This window comes from Lonchura striata, chromosome 3 (genome assembly GCF_046129695.1).
Source record: "Lonchura striata isolate bLonStr1 chromosome 3, bLonStr1.mat, whole genome shotgun sequence".
NCBI lineage: Eukaryota > Metazoa > Chordata > Aves > Passeriformes > Estrildidae > Lonchura > Lonchura striata.
This window is the reverse complement of record NC_134605.1, coordinates 27558619-27580089: the sequence shown is the minus strand read 5'-3', so window position 1 is coordinate 27580089 and position 21471 is coordinate 27558619. Positions and strand designations below refer to the sequence as shown.

The 21471-nt window shown below is 42.9% G+C and overlaps 2 protein-coding genes and 1 long non-coding RNA gene across 5 annotated transcripts in view; 2 read left to right on the top strand and 1 right to left on the bottom strand.

Moving 5' to 3' along the window:
* Positions 1-8208, bottom strand: part of PSME4 (proteasome activator subunit 4) — a 43445-nt gene extending 35237 nt beyond the window's left edge. For both annotated transcript variants that reach the window (XM_021537670.3, XM_077782000.1), the window contains exons 1-3: positions 7972-8208; positions 2225-2365; positions 1621-1737 (exon numbers count right to left, since the gene is read on the bottom strand). In XM_021537670.3, coding sequence (XP_021393345.2) covers positions 1621-1737; positions 2225-2365; positions 7972-8144 — 431 coding nt within the window. In that variant the 5' untranslated portion in view covers positions 8145-8208. The remainder of the gene's footprint in view (positions 1-1620; positions 1738-2224; positions 2366-7971) is intronic.
* Positions 8209-8288: 80 nt separating this feature from the next.
* On the top strand, positions 8289-15130 carry LOC110474311 (uncharacterized). 2 transcript variants are annotated; one of them, XR_013339673.1, is made up of 3 exons: positions 8289-8521; positions 14442-14534; positions 14772-15130. It is a non-coding gene; the product is annotated as an uncharacterized LOC110474311 (long non-coding RNA). The 2 variants fall into 2 exon arrangements; XR_002466060.2 differs by lacking the exons at positions 14442-14534; positions 14772-15130 and adding an exon at positions 9870-10338.
* Positions 15131-20881: 5751 nt separating this feature from the next.
* The window catches only part of ACYP2 (acylphosphatase 2), a 33169-nt gene continuing 32579 nt past the window's right edge, over positions 20882-21471 (top strand). Inside the window, exon 1 of the mRNA XM_021537671.3 lies at positions 20882-21038. Within this exon, the coding sequence (XP_021393346.1) occupies positions 20969-21038 (70 nt within the window). The 5' untranslated portion in view covers positions 20882-20968. The remainder of the gene's footprint in view (positions 21039-21471) is intronic.

Sequence of the window (21471 nt, the reverse complement as noted above, 5' to 3'; positions counted from 1 at the left end):
GTTACAGTCCAACAGAACATGCAGAAGGGACACTGGCCAGAGCTCAACAGAAAAAAAAAAAGAATCCTTCTTACCACCTATGTAATACATTAAGCACAAATGTTTTAGGTGAAGACCAGCCTGGTCGATATGAACTGAATGTAAACAAAAATAAAATTCAATTAAAACAGGAGATAAATTAAACAGCTATAAATCAGCTTTTAAAACCTTGACTTCAACCAAAAAGGTACCTCTTGAAAAAGGATGAGCACTGTATGAGAAGGAATCGCACTGCATGGAGTGTCCAACATGTAATAAAGTTAATAAAATTGAATGCTTCAGTCAGATCATCACAACAGAAATCTTCCTTCCTTCTGAAACTCCTTTATCCTCCTGGCAAAGTTCCTTCCCCCTTACACAGTGAGCAGCCATGCAACACCACCCCCGCAGAGCAAGGCATGCAGGTACAAAAATGAAAAAATAAAATAAACCAAGGAAGGCTCTGCTCTTTCACATTTTTCCTACAGTTATCGAAATAATTCAATTTAGCAAACTGATTTTTTTCAGATACACAGCCACAAGAGAAATTCAGCCTGAAATGCTCCACATATTTCCTCTTCATGTTCCTTATCAACAACAGGATCTTCCCCTCAGGAATCAGTGGCAGTGTTTCAGTTTCATTCAGAAAACTATTTTTTTTAAAGCAAATGAAGCACTTTCACCCGCATTTCTTGACATTAAGTTTCAATTCAGACAAAGATAAGGCATTATCCATGACCTATCTAATTTGTAATTTATAGAGCAGGACCTTCTCTGACTGGGATAATTATGAAAATTTTAAGTCTGAAAATCTGACAGATGCAGAGGGATTGACAGCACAGAGAAAGCAAAGAAAACAAGTTTTCATTTTTAAAATCAGCAGAACATGTCTAAAATTCTCAGCTGGAGAAAGAAAATTATTTCACCCTATCATGGCATCACTTTGATAAATACCTGTATTTCCTATAGAAAATATTTCACTTTTCTTGGAGAGCAGACTCATTTATACCTGGATTCCAGATCCTGGGAATGATTACATGACAAATACTGACAGACAGTACTGTTTGTATCTTTTCCCCCACAACTTTACTGTTTTATAGAAGTGAACAGCATACATTTAACTTAGTACCTGTGCTGGTTTTGGCTGGAGTAAGTTAACTTCCTTCACGTTATTACCCATCTTTAGCTCAACCCACAGATTTTCTCACTTTTACCCTTCCAGTTCTCTCCCCAGTCCCACCAGGAAAGGCAGCATGCAAGGCTTCATTGTTAGCTGGGGTTAAACCACAACAATACTGTTAAATATTTCATACTAAATTTATTAAACTGTGGGTTATCATCCTAAAATCAGTTGAGCAAGACCTCTGTTGCAGTGTATTTAAAAATTAATCACATTCATATAGAAAGAAAAAGCATGACAAACACAAAGCAGAAGGAGATACATGATTCAGTGGAGCTCTGCATGCAATTATTGAAAGGTGCCTTGTGAAAAAAGAAACAGAATATTTCCTATGTATCAAATTCCCGATATTAAAAGCACATTACAAAGTACTGTAAAGCAGGTACTAATGGTCTATCAAATGTTTTCAAATGTGAACTTACTTGGGAAACCAATTTAATCCCAGATGTTCTGTTTTGGAGTATAATATCCTTTCCAGCATTTCATAGAGTGGTCGCCATGGTAACTCTAAATCATCCCTGGAAAGCAGTTCCTTTTTCCTAATAGGAAACAAAACACTAGGCAGTTTGGAATTAAAAACACTGACATGGACACGCAGCACATGGGAATACCCCCATCCCCGCTCCCAGTTTGGCACAAACTGCAGGAAGGCCAGGCAGTACCAGGCTGGCCACTGGCAGCCTTCAGCACAAGTGACACTGTCAAGATTTTCCCTGACTAAGTGAAATGAACATTATCAAGTCGTGAGCCAGTTTTCATCTTCTCTCTAGCTGAGATTCAGCCTTAATTCTTGGCTCTCTGAACTGTTTGGTTTTCCTGATATGGGGAAACCTGGCATTCTTCCACTTTCAGTCCCACTCCTAAAGCTTTGAAGGTGTTTGCACAAGAGAACCCTTTAACCACCAGCAGAGGTCAGATAAGTGAAGTAACCTGTAAGAACTCTGTTACATGAAAGGTACAACATTGAGCAAGAGATCAACTGTTCTGACACAGAAGTTTCCACAGTCAGCAGAAATCTCTACTCACTTTAACAAGTTGATCAGCAGGCGTGCAAATCCTTGCATCATGCTGATCTCCAGCTTTGGAATTGTCACCAACTCGTACAATAGTTTGATAAACAGCACGTGATCCTCCTTGCTGAATTTTCTCCCATACAGTCGGATGTATCTGCAAACCAAACACAAGGGGAGTCAGCAATATTTTAAAACATCCAATTTATCCAAGACCTGAGCCAGAATCCCTCTGATTTGCTGTTTAGTGAAACAAAACTAAACCTGGTTCTCAAGCCCAACAACTAAGAACCCGAAGGTACACACCAAAGGAAGATTTACAACTGCAATTATAGGAAGAAAAAGAATGACCAAATAAAGTTTACAGACCTCTAAGATTCTACAAATACTGTAACCTCATGGACAGGACACAATCCAGAAGCTAAAAAAACAACCCAAAAAGTATCAAGACAAACCCAAATCCAACAGCTTCCAGCAAGGATGAACAATTGATTTAGACACTGAGCTTTGCCAGTGGTGTGTCTCACTGTCTTCACCAAGGGTAGATCCATCAGACTCATTCCAGAAGAAGTGTTTGCTGGTTTTAAGTTGAGATTGAAAAAAAGAAACATATTTCAAGTCTTGAAAGATATTCTGCACCAGAAAAACCTATATAAGGTCCTTTCAGAGCATTTTAGGTGTGGCACAGCTGTAAATTACAATTCACTGGGAGGCAACTTCCCTTTTTATTACTGCTCTGACTGTTCTTAAATATGCATAAGAAAGCTGCTTTCCACTTCCCTTTTCCTGTCAAATTCAAGGGGGGGATGTTTACTTTTGATGGGCAGTGTTTTCACAAATGTTCATTCCAACATCTTGTACTTACTTTTAACACAGAAGGAAACAAACAAAATACAGAATAACCCGCTTTTCCACCACAGGAACCTAAATAATCTGGATTGGCCAGAGACACTACCTACCTACAGAATTACACCACCAAGAGCTGAACACCAGCACTTTTCACATGCCTAAAAAAAACATGAAAAAGAATCCTCAGGGAAAGAAAAATGGGTGAAACACATATGATTTAAAAAAAAAAAAAAATAAACTGCAGAAGCCTGTAAAATAAGTTTTAACTACAAAGAAACACAGAGATCAAATTTATCTGCCAGTATTGCTATATATAACTGAAAATAAAATGTTTGGCAGGTCTCCGTGACATTTGCTAACAACAGCTCTGCTACACAAAATGCTGTTTAATTAAGAAAGGAGTAAAGTACACAGAAACATGCGGAACACAAAGATGTCACTATACCCAAGCATCAGGACTTGATGCCAAATTGCTCCCATATTTTACAGCTTCTTTATGTAGGAGGGAGGCAGATCTGAAAGGGGTCAATTATTTGTATGAATCCAGATGAGCATTAAGGCAGTGTCAAAAAATAAATCCTCCTAGAATGGGGTGCTCAGCCTTTTGCTCAAGATTAAACAAGAAAAATTTTTCAGAGGGGAACTGCAAAATTTTCAGAATATCCCTTCAGAAGGGATGAAATATCACCATTATAAAAATAAAAGAATATAGGCAGAACTTAATAAGCCCTGAAGGGTGTTCAGGGGCTAATCAGACAGATAATGTTCATCATAGAAATGGTGTCTTTTCAGGATAATTGGGTTACTGGGGAAAAAAATAATTGCAGAACTAAATTATTACAAAATAAAAGATGAAACTTCTGAAAGCAGATAATACTACATTGAGATGATATGAGTTCTTAACCTGCAAAAAGGATAAAACTATTGTCCTTCACTGTTCAGCTATAAGGAAAAAAAGTCAAAAATCCAACAATTAAAACACACCCACATAATATGAAAAACATTATTAAGGCATGAAAATTCTGTTTCAAACTCCAGCCTTTCTGTACAGAGTACAGGGTTTCTGGAGATTAAAAAAAAAACAACAAAAAAAACCCAACACCATAAAGCAAATTCCTTAGTCTCAGAGTGCTGGGAATCCAATCTCTCCCTCCAAAAGCACAATAGGCCTATTTTTAGGAAGTGTACTATCATATCATGTGGCCACCCTAAACTGCCCTAGAAAGTTGGCTGCTCTGCTACAGTTAAAAATTACCTCTCCTTCAGAAGCTGAACAGCCCATTCCCCTAAATTCCTGGCCCTCCATCTGCATTTCCTAGCACACAAAACAGGATCATGACTGGTTTAAAGCTCAGTTTTTGACAAATGATGTGAAAAGCAATGAATCATACTCAGCAGGACTGCTTAAATCACATGTACATGTACACAGCACACACATCCCTCACACAGCCAAAGAAAGCTTCTGTTTCCCTGATAAAGATGAGAGAAAGATGTCAAACAAGACTTCTAGGCTATGGCGATTAAAATACTTGGCAAGGTCCCATGGAGACATTCATCCTCACTAACTTTGTGTTCTGTCATTCCCCTTCCAAACAGTTAAGCTGCGTTTTTTCCACACCTTACAGCAAGACAGTTGAATGTCACTTTATAAGTCTACACCTGACAAGCACATAAAATAACACCATCAGGGACACAATTGAGTCCTTCATCTTCCCACACCCCTGACCGCTGGAGGAGAAAACATAGAAAGGTATTTGTGTGTTTGCCTGGCTGCAGAGTAACCATGAAATGTCCATATTATATTAATATGTTCACTTATTGACTATGTTTAGTGTTTTTTTTTTAATTTTTAGAACAATCAGTGAATCATGAAAGAGGGGGAAGTTGAGACAACGTATACTGCTGACATAAAGACCATAAAAAATTATGGAGCAAGACCAGTTAAGCAAATTATTTTGATGTAACCTGCTTTCCCCACACACACTGTGGCAAGCTGAAATTCACTCTTCTGCTTTCACAACTGGCTAGCATTTTACAAGCTTTTACCAGACAAAGCTGGAGGAATCTTGGAGCAATTATTAGAGATTTAACTGCCAGTCTTTGGGGCAAGTTTTACTTGCTTCAGAAGCCTCATCAAATCATAAGTTACTTTCCTAAAAGGAGAGGAAGTTCTCTCACCACAGTCCACACACACATCCCAAAAGAACCAGGTGTCACCACTGAAAATGACCCATAAAAGAATTATTCAAATCAGCTTACAGACATTATGTCTGATAAACTCCTATTCTGCCTCTTTTCTGTTCTCCCTCCCTACTCAGTTAGTGACATCAGACAGCTGAAACAGCTGGTCTGAAGATAAATATGTCCAAGTCATGGTTCCAGCTGTGGGGGGTATAAAAACTACATGATTCAGCTGTCACCATGAAAGACTACTCAATTTTTTATTTCAATAAAAGATCTGAGTTTCACTTTCATTCTCTCCTGAGGCACAGAGTTGTAAAAAGCTGAGGAGGTTAAACTATGCAGGTATATAATCTGCATGCCATGTTTGCTTTGCTCATTTGCATATAAACATACCTGCGTTAACATTTTTATCTGTACAATAAATAAATACGTAAATTGTTACACAGAATACTGCAAGAATTCTGGCCTTTGCAATTCAGACATTAGCAACAAATGTAAGCAGTCATTATGAAGATTCTGAGCATTTTCTCTTAATTAATTATAGTTTTTTTTCAGGAGAGAAAAAAGAGAGCAAGTCACTTTGGAGATGAGTCCCTGACTATCGAGAGACAGTAAAAATTGGATTCTATTGTCATGAACACCACAAGGCTGGAAGTGTTTTAGCTATTCCTGAACTTCTGCTACTGTATTTCACAGAATGACAGAATGGTTTAGGTGGGAAGGGACCTTAAAGCCCATCCAGTGCCACACCCTACAATGGGTAAGGGACAACTTCCACTATCCCAGGGTGCTCCAAGCCCCATCTGGCCTGGTCTTGTACACTTCAAGGGATCCAGGGGCAGCCACAATTTCTCTGCACAGCTTGTGCCTCCTCACCCTCACAGGGAAGAATTCCTTGCCAATATCCCATCTAACCCTGCCCTCCGGCTGTTTGAAGCCATTCCCCCTTGCCCTGGCACTCCACGCCTGTACAAATAGTACCTCTCCATGTTTTTGTTTGCTCCCTTCAGGTACTGGAAGGCCACAATTAGATTGTCCCAGGCCTTCCCTTTTCCAGGCTGAACAATCTGGATTCTCTCAGCCTTTTATCCCTATAAGTACTTTGTCAAGTCAAACAGAGCAGCAGCACATCTCTCACATTAACTACACCAGCTTATTTTTTTTACACCAAGCCCACTGTTTCCTCCCCTGCCCACACCAAACACACTCAGAGCCTCCCTTTATCTAAAATGCCACAAAGAAAAATCTTGGTACTAACAGGCATCAGACAAGCTGCAAACACTCACAATGAATTCAAACTTCAATCAAACTTCAAAGTGTAGGTGGAAAACCACAAATTGGAGCCTGCTGACCTTTCTGTGATTCATAAAGCAGCACAGCAGTAGGCCAAATTCACTGCCCTGGAGCCTGAAGTGGTAACAGCAATTGCCATTTACAGAGTGAGTAACAGGGTGATTCTAAGGCACATTTAGAATGAATTTCTGTGTCTATTCAGCCTGTTTAGCTAAAGCTCATTTTTCTCACAGCAGGGACTCCTAAGTTTATTTCAACTCGATGGGAAAGGGAAGTTCCACCACAGGTATAGACAACAGGTACCATCAAAACCAGTATGAGTAGGCAGATGGCTAGGGGGTGGGAAGGGAAGCTGTGTTGAACTGGCTCCAAGCAGGTTCAAACTGTCACATAACACAAACATGTGAGTCATTTTGCAACCACCACTGTAATTCTATCTAAGACTGCCTCTTGGGAAACAGAAAGACGCTTACATTCCAATATAGTTGAATTTAGCAGGCTTTAACTAACAAATGTCTATTAAATTCTCAAATGATATTATAAAAAAATACTTATGTAAGGAGAGAAGTTTTAAGTAAGTGTTTCAAAACGGTTCAAGCACATGTACTTTGTTGTTTCTGGCACACAGGAAACGCTGTTTGTGAAAGCACACACAGCATTCAGCAACAAATGTGATAAACATCCACAGAATTTACTGATTGCAGCTACAGGACTCGCTGTCATGTGATGCCATACACAGTGCCAGAGTGTCCCGAATAAAATAGGGTCAAGTGTACTTCGTAAAATTCACGAGAAGAAACCTATGTCGTACTCGGTGCTATCTATGAAAGCACCGTGGGTTCATCAGTATAAGAACAACCTTGCCAGCACACACAGCACGGCCAACATCAGCACAAACCACCCCACGCCAGAGTTCAGCCAAGATATCAAGGGCACCAGCGGTGTTTACCCAGCATTAAGCCACAGTTTAATCCTGCCAGCACTGACCCAACAAACGGCCTGTCTTGAGAAAGACGCCGTGTCCCTATAGCAGAAGTTACACGGCGATTTTATCAACTACAACTTGCTTAAGAAGGGGAGAGGTGAAACAGGTGGCCATACAGGCATTAAAAAATACACACGTATTAAAAACAAAAGCACGAGCTAAACGCACAAGCGCTTAAGTCGTAGAATTCGGAAGTTTCAGAGGCGGCAGGCGAGCTCTTGCGGCCGGAGCCACCTTTGTCCCCGTTTCCGAGGTGGCAGTGCTGGCCCTGTGTCAGGCAGGGACGGGGCAGCGGCCGGAGCGGGGCCCGGCCGGGTGCCGGCGGTTCCGTTATGCGGGAGGCGCTCCCGGCGAGCCGGGCACGGCTCGGCCGGGCTCGGCAAGGCAAGGGACGGGACTGACGCGCCGCTCGCAGCCCGAGGCCCCGCTCCCCGTCCCGCCCCGGCACTCACGTCGAGAGCTTCCTGGTCCAGAAGAGCCCGCCGGGCCAGAGCTCCTGCAGCTGCACGGCGCGGGCCAGGTTGCCCTTGATGTGCTCCAGGAAGCGGGCGGCCTCTGCCTCCAGGCGCTCGCCATAGGGCAGCAGCTTGTTGTAGACGATCTCCTTCTGCGGCGGCCGGGCCATGTCGGCGCTGGCCGAGGAGGGCCGGTGACCGCGGCCGCCGCGCCCCGCCCGCCCCGCTCGGCTCTGCGCCGCTCACTTCCGGCGGAAGGCGGGCCCGGGGCGGCTCCGGGCGCTCGGCGGGCGCGGGGCCGGGCCGGGGGCGCGGGGCCGGGGCTGGGCCGGGGCGGTGCTTTGCGCACCGCCGCGGGGAGGGGCGGAAAGGTCACGGTGCCCGCCCGAGTTCAGGGGCCGCGCTCTGCGCCTTTGCGGTTTGCTGAAAAGCTCTTCTCCTAAAGCTGCCGCCACCTGGACGCGTAATTCGGAGTGAAAACATTCACCCGCCGGCTGCTCTCATCGGGAGGGAGTCAAGCATTGGTTCTCGCTCAAAAACACTCGGGGTGAGGTGGGGATGGGGCGGGCGCTGGAGGTAACGGGGCAGTGCCCATCCCTGGAGAGGTGCAGGGACAGACCGGACACTCAGTGCCGGGGTCTGTCCGGCCATAGGCTGGACTCGACTGTCATCTCCGAGGTCTTTGCCAGCCTAATTGATTCGGTAGTGCTGTAATTAGCCCCGGAGTTTAATAGCAGATTGCGCGGCTGCCTAAGAGGCTTATTTGAAATAACGCTAGTCAGGAGCGAAGAGCTCGCCCGCGGGCCGTGGGTGTGGGATAAACTGCTGAGGGATATGTGATAACAGCACTGATAGCTGTTATCTCCAGCTGTCCTAATATAATTGAATTTCCCCTCAAGAGTTACATCGTGGCCATACAACAGCTGCAAACTGATTAGATTTAGAGCTACTGACGAGGGCAAATCCTGTTTTCTATCTTTATGCTCAAACTAGCTCTGGTTAAAATGAAAAAAAAAAAAAAAAAGAGATGCTAACTAAATTCTGGAACATGACAGGGAGAGGAGAAACGCCACAGGAAACCTAAGTATGACAGGCAAGGGCATCATGGCATCTTCCTGACTAATGCATTTACATCATTTACTTTCCTCATCCTAGACTAGTATTTTTAATAAAGGGAGCGCCAGGATTTTGTTTAGTGTCCCATTCTTCTGAAATTCCTAGAAGATTTTGTATCACATGATCTCGTGGATCACATGCACAACTTTTACGTTATTTCGAAATAGCTGAACTTCACTAAATTTGTTGCCATCTTTCAAAGGGACTTTACGCTTGTGTTGCCTTATAACTGCATGAGGCAAAACAATTCATAGATGAATCTCTGCCCTTTCTGGCTTGAATTAAAAATGAAAACTTGATCATGGTCAGCCTTCTATGGGGATAAAGTATATCTTGATTTAGTATTTTTCTGGTGAAAACAGAAATAAACCATATGAAATTAATAGTTTTATCAGCAATTCAGTCAAGGATAAATTGGCCCAAGAGCTGTAATTAAAAAACAATATCTATAGTTAATGAAAAGGGTAAGTGAAAATATGTGTGCATTGAAATTGAAAAGTCTAAAATTACTTTCTGTCACTTAGAGGCAATTCTTGATACTCACAATGGTGTTTTGTTCAGACATTTCCAATGTGGGAAAGTGTTTGTCAAATTTGAAGCATGCAGTTTGTTTGGATTTGGAGGGAGAAAAATTCAAAATTCTAGCCCAGTTTTATAAAATTGGAAGTTGGCAGATACATCAGGAGCATCCCAGCTGCATTCTGTTGCTTTGTAGCCATGTTGTAAAAATTACTCCTGCCCTTTCTAACCCAAGTTAAAACTAAGTCTTGATTTTTCAGGCATTTTGGAATATTTGGCATGTGAATTAACGCCTCTGACCTCAGGGAGCCTGTTCTGTCCAAGCCAACAAGCTGCCTTCTCAGCTGTGGCCTCAGACACATGAATGCCTTCCACCAGGATTAAACACTCCTTTTTGGGGAAAAACATGCCAAGTTATGCCATCAGCACCTCTGACAGTCATCCTACTAACTAATCTGATCTCTTCGTTCCTGTTTTCAGAGTCTGAAACAAGGGGAGAGGAGATTCTTCTCCATTAGTAATAACAGTAGTAAGCATACTTGTAGTACTTGCTTTTTGAATGTATTTTCTGCATGTTGATTCATTTACTAATTAAATGTAGTAATTATTAAAAAAACCTAATCCTTTCCCCTCCCTGCTATGCCACCATTCTGCTCTTTAAAAAGAGAAAAAAAAAGAGATACATTTTGCCAAGTGAGTCAAAAATAAATGTGTTGTTCAAGTTTGCAATATGTTTTGGCTGCAGCAGTGTGTGAAAGCACATTTGGTTCCCGAATCAGCTGATGAAGGACGGGGCTTTCATAACACAGGACCCGTCTGTGCCACTTCACATCAACAGCTTCTTCCTCTTTTATTAAGTAGGAGGAATATGAATTACCAGCAACCCAAATATGGCAGCCACCTGTTGGTTTTGGCATTGCCTCCTGAGAGCTGATAAATCCAAGTGGAGTAGTTGTGAGAAAAACAAAATCATCCCATTCATGAGAAACTTCCAGTGCTGACAGTGGCATGGGTCACGCTGGCGGTTGTCCACATGTTCCCTTGTTGGGTGATGCTTGAGGGCAGCCAGCACCAGCACTGGCACAGGGATTTGGGAATCTTGTCACTCAGCCTTGCTTCCTGCTGCCTCACCTCTCCAGGGACTACTTAGCACAGATGTTTTCCTTAGTGACCCATCTGTCCTTTTCCACCCAAGTTGGATACTTTTCCAGTGACAGATTTCTACCCATTTTTCAGTGCCCAAGGCCCTTCCAATACCTGAAGGGAACCTACAAGAAAAATGGAGAGGGACATTTCACAAGGATCTGGAGTGACAGGACAAGGGGAGATGGCTTCAAACTGAAAGAGAATAGGTTTAGATGAGATATACACAAGAAATTCTTCTCTGTGAGGATGGGGAGGCCCTAGCATAGGGAAGCTGTGGCTTCTCCATCCCTGGAAGTATCCAAGGCCAGGCTGGACAGGGTTGGAGCAACCTGGGATGGTGGAAGGTGTCCCTAGCCATGGCAGGGGGTGGAACTGGGTGGGCTTTAAGCTCCTTTCCAACCTAAACGACTCTTATGATTTTACTGTTTGGAAAAGAATAGCCAATCCAACAGGAGCTTCATATTACCTGTATCATACCTGTCCCAGTCAATGATGCCCCCATATCTCACAAAGTGCCACTATAGGAATAAAGAATAGCTGCTTTTTGATGAGGATACTTCCCCTCAGCCCCATATTTCTAAACTGGTCAGTCATACTAAGCTGGTGCTGAAAGGTACCAAAGAAGCAACTCAGAAACATCTCTGTCACATAAAACTTCTATTTTACAGAGAATTTGTCTATTTGGGAGATGAGGGCAAGAGTGATTACAGCATCTGAATGAGGAACTTAGAGTTTCCTGTGTAGTATGGGACAAAAATAGGTTCTTCTAAAGTGTGATTCAGAGGAACTAATTTAGGTCCCTAAAATAAGGCTATATAAATACTCCATTACATGTTTCAAGTTGGATGGGGAGGCGGGTTTGGTGTCACCTACAACACATACATTGAATATTCTTTTTCTGCAATGCCTGTTTGGATCTGTGTGTTCTAATGTGAGTGGAATATTTCTGTTGTGCAGAAATAAGAGGCCCTCGTGAAGAGGTTAAAGTAGGCACCTGTATAATTTTTAAAACTCTATTATGTAGACAAGCCTGACCAAATAGGTGCAGCATTGTTATCCTTCACTTTATATTGCCAGTGGTTCTGTTTATGAGAATTAAATCCATGCTCAATTATATCCATTCACAAGATATTTTTTGGGCTCTTTTCCAGCTGAACTTAGGGGTTACTGTGCTTACAGTGGACAATCTACGTACAAGAACAGAACCTCAATTCTCCTTGGTGAAATAAATTAATTTATAGCAAAAGTGTTTTTCCTCTCCACTCCCTGGATTTGTTATCTTTTGGTGCCTTATTGCCTAAGATTTGGAAAGCATGAACGTCCCAAATCCACAGCAGAGATTCTGCTTGTGACAGGCTGTTTCCTCTACATGTCTGAAACTCCCAAAGATATCCCTGGAAACGATTGTGCCTGCAGGGAGAAAAAGCAATAGACTTGAGCCTCTTTGTAAGAGGTTCTTTCCAAATTACTCACAGCTATTTGAAATAAATAATAATTTCTTGGACATTACAGAAATGCAGCCAACTTTGGGGAAAGAGACATTAGGGTTACTTTTCTGTTCCTCTTGAGCCATTGAAGTGGATTTTTCTGTCTCACTCTCCTGCCAAACAGAAACCAGCCTCAGAGGAGCATGTGATGACAGTGAACTCACAAAGGTTATTCCTAGGGATTCTGCTGTTCTCGGAAATCAAGGAAACACAGTCCCTTGGCAACCTGCAGCCACTCTCATAGAAACTGCTCATTATGGACTTGGGTATCTCATGCAGCTGCCCTGTGTTTGCCAGAGAGGATTGTGACACACCTTACCCCAAGTGCCTGGGTGGATGATCATATTTATTGGTTTTAAACAATAATACAAATGCAAGTGCATTTGTTGCAGCTTCATCTGCAGTTCTCTGGTTTGTCTATTCCTTGTCAAGATGAAAAATTAAAAAAAAATAAAGGTCTGATTTCCCAATGCAGGATAAATCAAAAAGCAACCAAAAATATTTGCTCGGGTTTTCAGTCTTGTTTTAAGTAGCATTCAGCACAAATAATTATGTTTGTCATGGCCATAGCTTAAGTAGTTGTTCAGGCTTTAGTTCTGTGGGTGGATTGTGTGTTTACTGCTTGGACATGTGGATCAGAAGTATTTAAATATTTATGAATTCTGGAAGAGAAAAAAATCTCACTTAAATATTCCCTTAAGCAACCAATCCTTTCTCTCCTGCTAAAGAATTATCTATCCTTTGCTTCTGGCTGAGTGGTTTTGTGCATGGAATCTGCATGGGAGACTTTTTGGCACGTTTCTGAAGCAGCAGCTTCTCCCATGGGGTATGTTAAGGAGACACCCAGCAGATTAACAAACCTTTGGGAGAATCACATGGCACAAACTTGGAGCTCTCTGGTGTTCATTTGGTCTAACCTGCCATGTTGTTTATGCCTTGGTAATGTGGGGATAATAAGTGTAATTATGTCAGGGACGTGATTATGGTAGTGCTAGGCCTGCTGACTAACACCAGGATTCAAGGAATTGTAAATTGGTTTATTATTGTCCCAGGTATCCCGCTAAGAATGGTTCAAAGAGAAACAATAACTGTAAATTAATACTTCCTTACAACTTTGGAAATATAACTGTCAGAAAAGCCATTTAGGATAGAAGGAATGTTCCAATTAAAGAGCACATGAGGCCTATAAATTCAGATCTCAGGGAGAGGAAATGTTACTTTTGCTACATTTGTGTGTCATTACTTTGAAGCCAAGCCCAGTGGAAAACTAAGCCTTGCTTAGTACAAAGGCAGCAGCTGCCCTTCTGCTGGGCAAAGCACTGAGAACTGGGTGAAAAAACTCAGAGGGTTTAGAAAATTGAAGTGAGAAACAGAATCTGCCTTGAACAAAAAGAGCAGGAAAAAGACAGCTTGTAATCTCCAGAGAGGGCTCTGCCGGACAATCCGGTGGGCGTTCACTGTGGCTGTGATACCACTATCTACAACCCCCATGTGTTTTCTTTTTCAGTAGTGTTGCAATGGATCGATGCAGAGCCTGATTCATGCCTTCTTGGCTTTGCTAAATGCCTGCTCAAATCCTGTAGCTATGCTCTGAATTAATCTGCTTACCCAAAGGCATTGCTGGAAAAATGGTTGTCCTTAGAGATTCCAGCCCCCATCGCCTGGGAATGATAGAGCCATCAGCATCTGCAGTGGTATTAGCAGGAGGCTTGACAGGCTCTGAAATTAGAATAAACTGGGCCAGAATCACTCTTCTTACCCCTCAATATCCCCAGCAAATTAGTACCTCTGAAAAGCGGGGAGTTTTGAGATGGGAAGTCAGGAGCAAAGCGAATTTGGGGTGGTGTCGAGATGCCAGAGGTGTTACGAAGTTCAGAGCACCAAGAGCTGGATGTGCACAGCACCTCAGCATCACAGCAGCTGCAGCAGTGTGAGTGCAGCCATAGCTAGTCCTGCCAACAGCCCAGGGCACCTGACCCGATCCTGCACTGCACAGAGCAAGGGATGGCATCCACCAGCTCTCCAGGGGCTTTTCAGCGAGCAGCTGGTACCATCAGAGTTATTTTGCAGAATATCTCCTTCAGGTGCCCTCACTGTGATTTTTTTGATGTTATATATTCACTTAGGTAGTCTTATTTTCTCACTACATTCCCAGACTCTGTGCCTTTTTCTCTCTGCAAAGCTTTCTATTTCTTTCAGGCTGGCCTCAGTCTTTGCTGTGGAAATGTGCAAGAACATTTTCCTGTTGTTAAGAACAAAACAGCCTGGCTGGGACACTTTGGCTTGAGCTAAGTACGGGACATTGAAATGTTAATTAGCCAATTGCTCCTGGGAATCACCTACACCCCCACCCAAACTAGGACTGGGATGCAAAATAATCCAGTGGAATCATGGGAGGGAGTTTTGGGGATGAAAAACACCCCAAAATGAAAAAGAGGGACACAGTGGAGGGGGCTGGATGGGTGTGCTGGTTGGGGAAAAGGGAACCCCATCCCTAGTCTGTGTTTGACCTGTCACCATAACCTGCAGAGGACCAGACTGGACTGGGCTCTGGGAACCAGGCACAAGAAAAAGAGACATTCTTCCTGGTGTTACCAGGAGGGAAGGAGAGGAATAGCTGCTGCTGGACCTCAGCAGCAGGCTCTGGACATCCCCCCACCCTTCGGCTACCAGTGTGCCAGGAGGAGAGAGGATGGTCTGCAGCTCGGGACTTCAGCTACAGACTGGACACTTCTTCACCTTCAGCTACCAGCGTGCCACGGAGACTCCAGGGACAGACTCTGCAGCCTTCTCACCCTTCGGCTACCAGGAAAAAGCTACAACAGCCCCCAGCCGAGCTGACTTTTTAATAAAGAGCTGAACATTAATAAAGGCATAGGCCCTGTCCATTTCACTGTGACAAGACTAAAACTCAGAACTAAAGATTAAGAACTGGGCATGCATACAGTGTTACTTCCCCCCTGCATACTCTCCATTTTCTTAGTTCACAGACAGACATCCTGAGTCACAGGCTATTTAGCTCTGTTTAATAGTGCTAAATGGGTATTTCATCCTCTCAATTATCTGCTTTTTAAGCTCATTATGTTCTGGCCTCATGTTCTGCAGAAGTAATTTCTGATTCATGCACAGTGTGAAAAGTTGTTCCCTTTTGATTGTTGGTAACTTTTTATCTGGGAATTTTTTTAGTGGCCTGAGTTTTTCTGTGTGAGAAATAACAAGGCCTCTTTGACATCTAGAATTATACAGACTTGTGTGGTCTACAAAAATCCTGCTGATTTTTCCTGTTTTATCAGAACCACTGAAGTTTCTGCTAGGTTGGATGGGAAAGGTGCCATCAAGTTATAAAGATGGATGAAAGTTTGGGACCGATAGCATCCCTCCTTTTGAATACAAGAGAGCATCTTTCTTCACCCAGATGCTGACTTTCACCAAATTTGTCACATGTAAATGTCTTTGAATCATACTTTTGATGAGAGTTGGCCACATGTTCAGACTCGGAGAATGAAATCCAGAAGTTATCCAATTCCAAGTAGTGAAGCAGTAATCAATTCGGTGAGATTTCCTCTGATGCTACAGGCTACATAAATACAGGGCAAGATTCTGAAATACTAGCTATTTTCTCTTTGTTGCTTTTGAGAAGAAATAAAGGTCTAATGCAATTCAGGAGAATGAATCAAATAGTTTCACAGAGCTGCAAAATGTAATGCTGTCAACCCACCTCCCTGAGAAACCATTCCTTTAGCAACCCACACTATTTAGTGTGTTCTTAGATCTTCTGTAGAGCCCTGAATCCTCCCTAAATTTGACAGCATTGTTCTGCAGCTGTGGGAAGGGTGATGCTTAAAATTTCCTAAGTTTCAATGGGAATAAAGCTTACTGCCTTAAATGATCACATCTCCTCTTCCTCCTCAGCATGTGCAAGAGGGGAAAACATAACAGTAGAATCTCAATGTTTCCCTCAAATGTTAATGAGTTTGCTGTGAATGGATATTTCATAAATCAAATGTTGGCTCAATCTGTGTGCCTATCGAAGCAATTTAAATGTAGGCATTATAGTGTTTGGATTTAGTCATCAAGCCAAGACTGACTTGACCTTTCATGCCAGCAGACAACTGACAGACTTAACCCCAAATTCTACCTGATTCCTGTGCTTTGGTACTGAATAGTTTAACTTTATCCATCACATTTTTGTTTGAGATGGGGGTTGTTTTTGTCATAGGACACATCAGTTCATATACTCATATTTTAATTCCCAACATTTTGTAATTTAAAAGAACTTTGCAGCGATGATGCAAGTTTCCAAGGCTGATTTCCTCATAGCAAGTATTTACATGTTTTAGTTTCTTATTATCATTTCAGGTTAAAACTTCACAACTACCAACTAAGAATGATCTACTTGAAAATTCTTTCCTTTTTTAAATATATCGGTGAAAATACTTTTTAAAACTTAATTTAGACTGAAATTTTGAACTTTTTTTCATGTGGTTTTATTGGTGAAGGTTTAGAGGTTAATTGCCCAAGTTAAAAAATAAAAGCTCCATTCAGAGAAACAGTTGATAGGTCTTCATGCCCTAAAAAATCAGGCTATGACACAAAAATAAAACAAAAAATAACATTTTTCAAAATTGTGAGAATAACAGGCTCACAATTTTGTATGTGTCACTCGTATTCCCTTATGTTAAGCAGTCTGGGAGTTTGGAGCACGAGGGACAAATTTAGCTCCTGTCCACACAAAGTTTGGCTGCACTCCTGAAATCTGATCTGTGTGGGTGTGACTCATACTCTGCAAGACTGTCCCCTTGCTCAGGGGCTGCTGAGCAGGTGCGGGGTTCTTCCCACATGGATCACGTCCCGGGATTTGGATCCTGGAGACAAGTGCTGTAACCAGGTCACCTCCCCATGCTGGAGATTCAGCTATAAAGTCATTAATCACTCAACCACCAGAATAAAGCCCTTGAAGAAGCCCTCTTTGTGCCTGTCTTGCTCTGTAGACTTCCAAATATAATCTGTAGTGCTAAAAAGAAGAAATTTCCTGATAGCCAGTAAAGAGGAAAAACTGGGAGATTAAGCCCTCCAAAAGGTTTCAGTATATTTATATGTAAATAAGGACTGCAAAAAAGACCCTGAAGAAGATTGTAGAGCTTTGAAGTAGAGGAAGCAATCCCCTTAATTTTCATTCAGAAATGAGAAATAAATGCAATTTAGGAAAAGAAAACATTCTATGGGAATGAGGAGAAAAGGAAGACTAGTGAAAAAGTTTAGAAGTTTATAATTTTGCCTGAAGAAGAAAACATAAAGGAATCAGCAGTGCATTATTTTAAAGGACAGAAAAATAAAATCTAATGTGCTTTACCATTTACAGAAAATAAGTGAAAAAATGCTGGAAAGGTCAAACTAAGCTTACATGGCTTCCAGACTTCTTCCCTGATACTCCGTGCTCCCTAGGTAAAAGTAATAACCTGGCAACAGAAGCAGTATCTTTATTATTTGTTTATCTGGAGGCTTTGATGTCTGTTGGGAAATTTCTCCAAATCATCTGGGGACAGTTTGCAAGTGAATCAGGTCTAGAGTTTGGTTCAGATAAACAGAGCTGCACAGCTAAAGATACATCAAGAAACTTTTATGATAAGAAGTAACAGGAGAGAGAGACGCAATCACAGCAGGTTTGAGGAGGAGCCAGGTTACCTAAAAATGGTGCAGAAAAATAGAGTAGTTACAAGGTGAAGGATGAATCAAGAGGGCAAGGTGGGAGGTTATGTGCCTGATGGGGTATCCATGTGAATACCAAAGGCACTCATTTTGGGAGTGGGAAATATCAGGTGTGTGCAGTGGTATGAGGTGACAGCCACACACAGAGATAGCAGTAGTGCCTAATGAAAGAACCAAAAAGCTGGTTTCCCCACTTATTCTGTGCCAGAGATGAACAAACAGCACACATGAGGAAGCTACAACTTTCAAATGACCAACTCAAAAGCTTAGTAACTGAGATGCTTTAATCAAATTGCTTTTTATTGGTACTGGCCAGAGTCAAGGGCACCAACAGCTCTGCCCCTCCCAACCAGCCTCACCTGGGATCCACCCATGCCCCCTCTGCTCTTTGGTGCAGGAGCTCTACCTAAGCTGAGGGCTGAGCAGAACTCTTGCCTTTAAATCATGGGTGTGTTCAGTCCTGGATTTACCTGTGTTGTAGTTGTGGTTCCAGGCCAGCTTCCTGCTCCTGGAGAGATTCTGCTGGCAGCCCTGCCTCTGCCTGTCCAGGTACTGTGAGGTTGTTGTCACTGATCTGCCAAGATTGCTCCTTGAAAAACCTTGTTTGTGCTGGTCCCTGGTGTTCAGCTGCAAGAGTACTGCTGTTGGATTTTGGTGTTTTCCAGTAATAATAATTTTTACTATACCCTTTTTCATGCCATGGCTAAAGAACAGTGTTGTTGGAAAGTTTTACAGTGCTTGGAGTGAATACTGGGAGGTTTTTAAAGGTTTTGTGTCCAGAGGAGGGGCAGAGGGCTTGGTGGTGAAATGTGTTATTGTTATTTTTAAAACTGGCTGTAAATTTGGGAAGTGCAACCAACTGGTTCTCCTTAGGCCAATGCCACCACCCTGAAATAAACAGCTGGAAATGGGAGGGAAATTCAGAACTCTCTGTAGGCTGCCTGCATTTTTTGATAGTGTGTGCTAAAGCTTTCTTGCTAATTAGTGTGTTTGAATAACCTTTGGTTTCTAATATTGATTACATAGGCAGCAAAATATTAAATGTTTCACAGTATAACCTTCAGAAGTTTTCTGCTACTTATTTCTACTAAATAAGGAGAGAGTTGGACTTGTCTAAAGAAAGATGGACAAGATGTTATGACAAATAATTGAAATGTCAAAGACTAGTGATAAAAAATGTTGCTGCCAGTGCTGGAATCTGCAGGTAGCAAAGTGTCATCAGCACCAGGATAAGCTCTGCTTTCAGGACTTGTGTGGCTTTCTAGTGTAATGAACTCTACTATAAATCGACTTTTTTACTGGTTTTGCTCTTCACTGCTGCCAGATGGCAGCAAATTACAAAAGGTTATCTGTGTGCTGCTCCTCTTCCTGTGGAATCCTCCTCTTTCAAAACAAAATGGTGCTGATTCCACATTAGAAAAATGTATGATCTCTGAGAAAGGCAAAGATTTGATTTAATGTGCTATATAGGTAAAGCAAATGAAGTTTTGTCCATTAGGTTCCTATTCCCTGTCATACTGGAAGCTTTTTGTTTCTATGTGAATATTTGCGTTCTGTGCTGAATTGAGTGGTTGTTTCTCTAGTTAATTTGTGTGTCTGGGAAATATAATTTTGTTACTTTTCTAGGACTTTATTTTGAACCTCCCTGTAGTCTTAATATCCAAACCTATGAACAACTCAGGTTATGTTGTATTACTATAGAACACAAGGTGCATGTGGATGGAAATTACTTCATGGAGAGAGCAAATAAAATTATTTTAATTTTTATTGTAAAGTTACTGTTAACTTACCTTTATCTGTTGGTGAGTGAGAACAGAATTCATCTTCTAAGGCTGGATAAATGCTATTTCTAATGTAGAATTTTGCCTGTAAAGTTTTGTTTCTTTTTAAAAAAAGCAAATACGGTGGGGGGAAACTTAAGCTTCAAACAAACGTAGAATATATCAGAGGAAAACCTTTGTGGTGTGTTGCTGGAGACTCAATTGAGTCAATTGTTGACTTGTTTTTTTATCTGTAGCATATAGACAAAAAAAAAATCTCATTATGACAGTTTTGGAAAGGTGTTTTAATGAGAACATAAGCACTACTAGATACTGCTGAAAGCTGGGTGAATTGCTTGCATGGAATGAGATTGCTTTCTCTGGGGTCTGCTGCTCCAGCTGAGGAGTCTGGCATTTGCCCCAGCACGGGCGGGGGGGGGAGAGAGAAATGGTCTGTTCAAACTCCGGGTGAAGTTTTTTAAGTCATATGGAGATTGGAGATGTAAGTTGGTCACTCAGCCTCATTCAGGGAGGGATGCCCCAGACAAATTTGAGTGTTTTTTCTTATGCTTTAGTTTCCAACGACCTAATTCTCTACCTTACTAGGCAAAATTGCTTCAGTTCAGCAATGTAAGGAACACACTTTGTTTTAAATGATTCCTAAAAATGCCTGGGAAAGACTAATGCTGCTCACCTGTGCCGTGGATGCTGGCGACGCCAGGTGTGTACGTGGCAGCACCAGTCTTGGAGGAGGAGATGGCGCCATTTGGACAGCTGCTCTCTGAACATATTTCTAATCTGAAACAGAGACGGGAATGACCCCTTGTGAGGGCTCTGTAGGAGCTGCCCCTTAGGGATGCGGGGCCGCGTCCCTCACAGCGGGAGCGTTTTCCAGCCCTCGGGATCATGGGGCGTTTCCCGCCCTCGGGCTTGGGCGCTCTCCCCTCACAGAAGCAGCGATGTTCTCCCTTGCATGGAGAGCTGCGTCACCCCTCGCTGTCAGCTGCTCTTCCCTCACAGAAGCAGCGATGTTCTCCCTTGCATGGAGAGCTGCGTCACCCCTCGCTGTCAGCTGTTCTCCCCTCACAGAAGCAGCGATGTTTCCACCGCCGCTGCCGACTGCTCTCCTCGGGGCTCCGTGCCCGCCCCATCCGCGCGTGAGGCGGCCGCTCACGCGGTAAGCTTGAGCCTCTCGCGCTGCCGTCCGGGCGCCGCTGGTCCGCGGAGCCGCCGCAGGGCTCTTCCTTCGCTGCTGCCATGTCCACCCTGGGCAAAGCCTCCGGCGCGCTCAAATCTGTGGATTACGAAGTGTTCGGGCGGGTGCAAGGTAATGGGGGACTGCCGCGCGAGGGGCGCCGCCGCGCGTGCGCGGGGTGGGAGAGGCCTGAGGGGAGGCGGGAGCCGCCGTCGAGTTCCCAGAGGGACGGGAGAGTTTTTTGGTTGTGCGGTGTTTATTTGTTTTAAAATTTTAAATAGCTGTAAATAGTCCCCCTCCCTAAGGCTCGGCTCCCACAGGAGCACAGGCTGCTCTGTCCAAAGCAGTACCCATTCCGCCCACTTGCACTGCCAGCGCGGTTGTGTGGAAATGCGCCTCCGGTCCTTCCCATTCACACACTGCGGCGTTTTCATTACCGCCTAAATACAAATACATATTCATACATATATATTGTGTGAATACAATAATCGTGTGACGAAGGGAAGGCTCAAACACAAGTCCTGTTCTGTAATATTAACGTCACTGACATTGGCGTAGTACAACA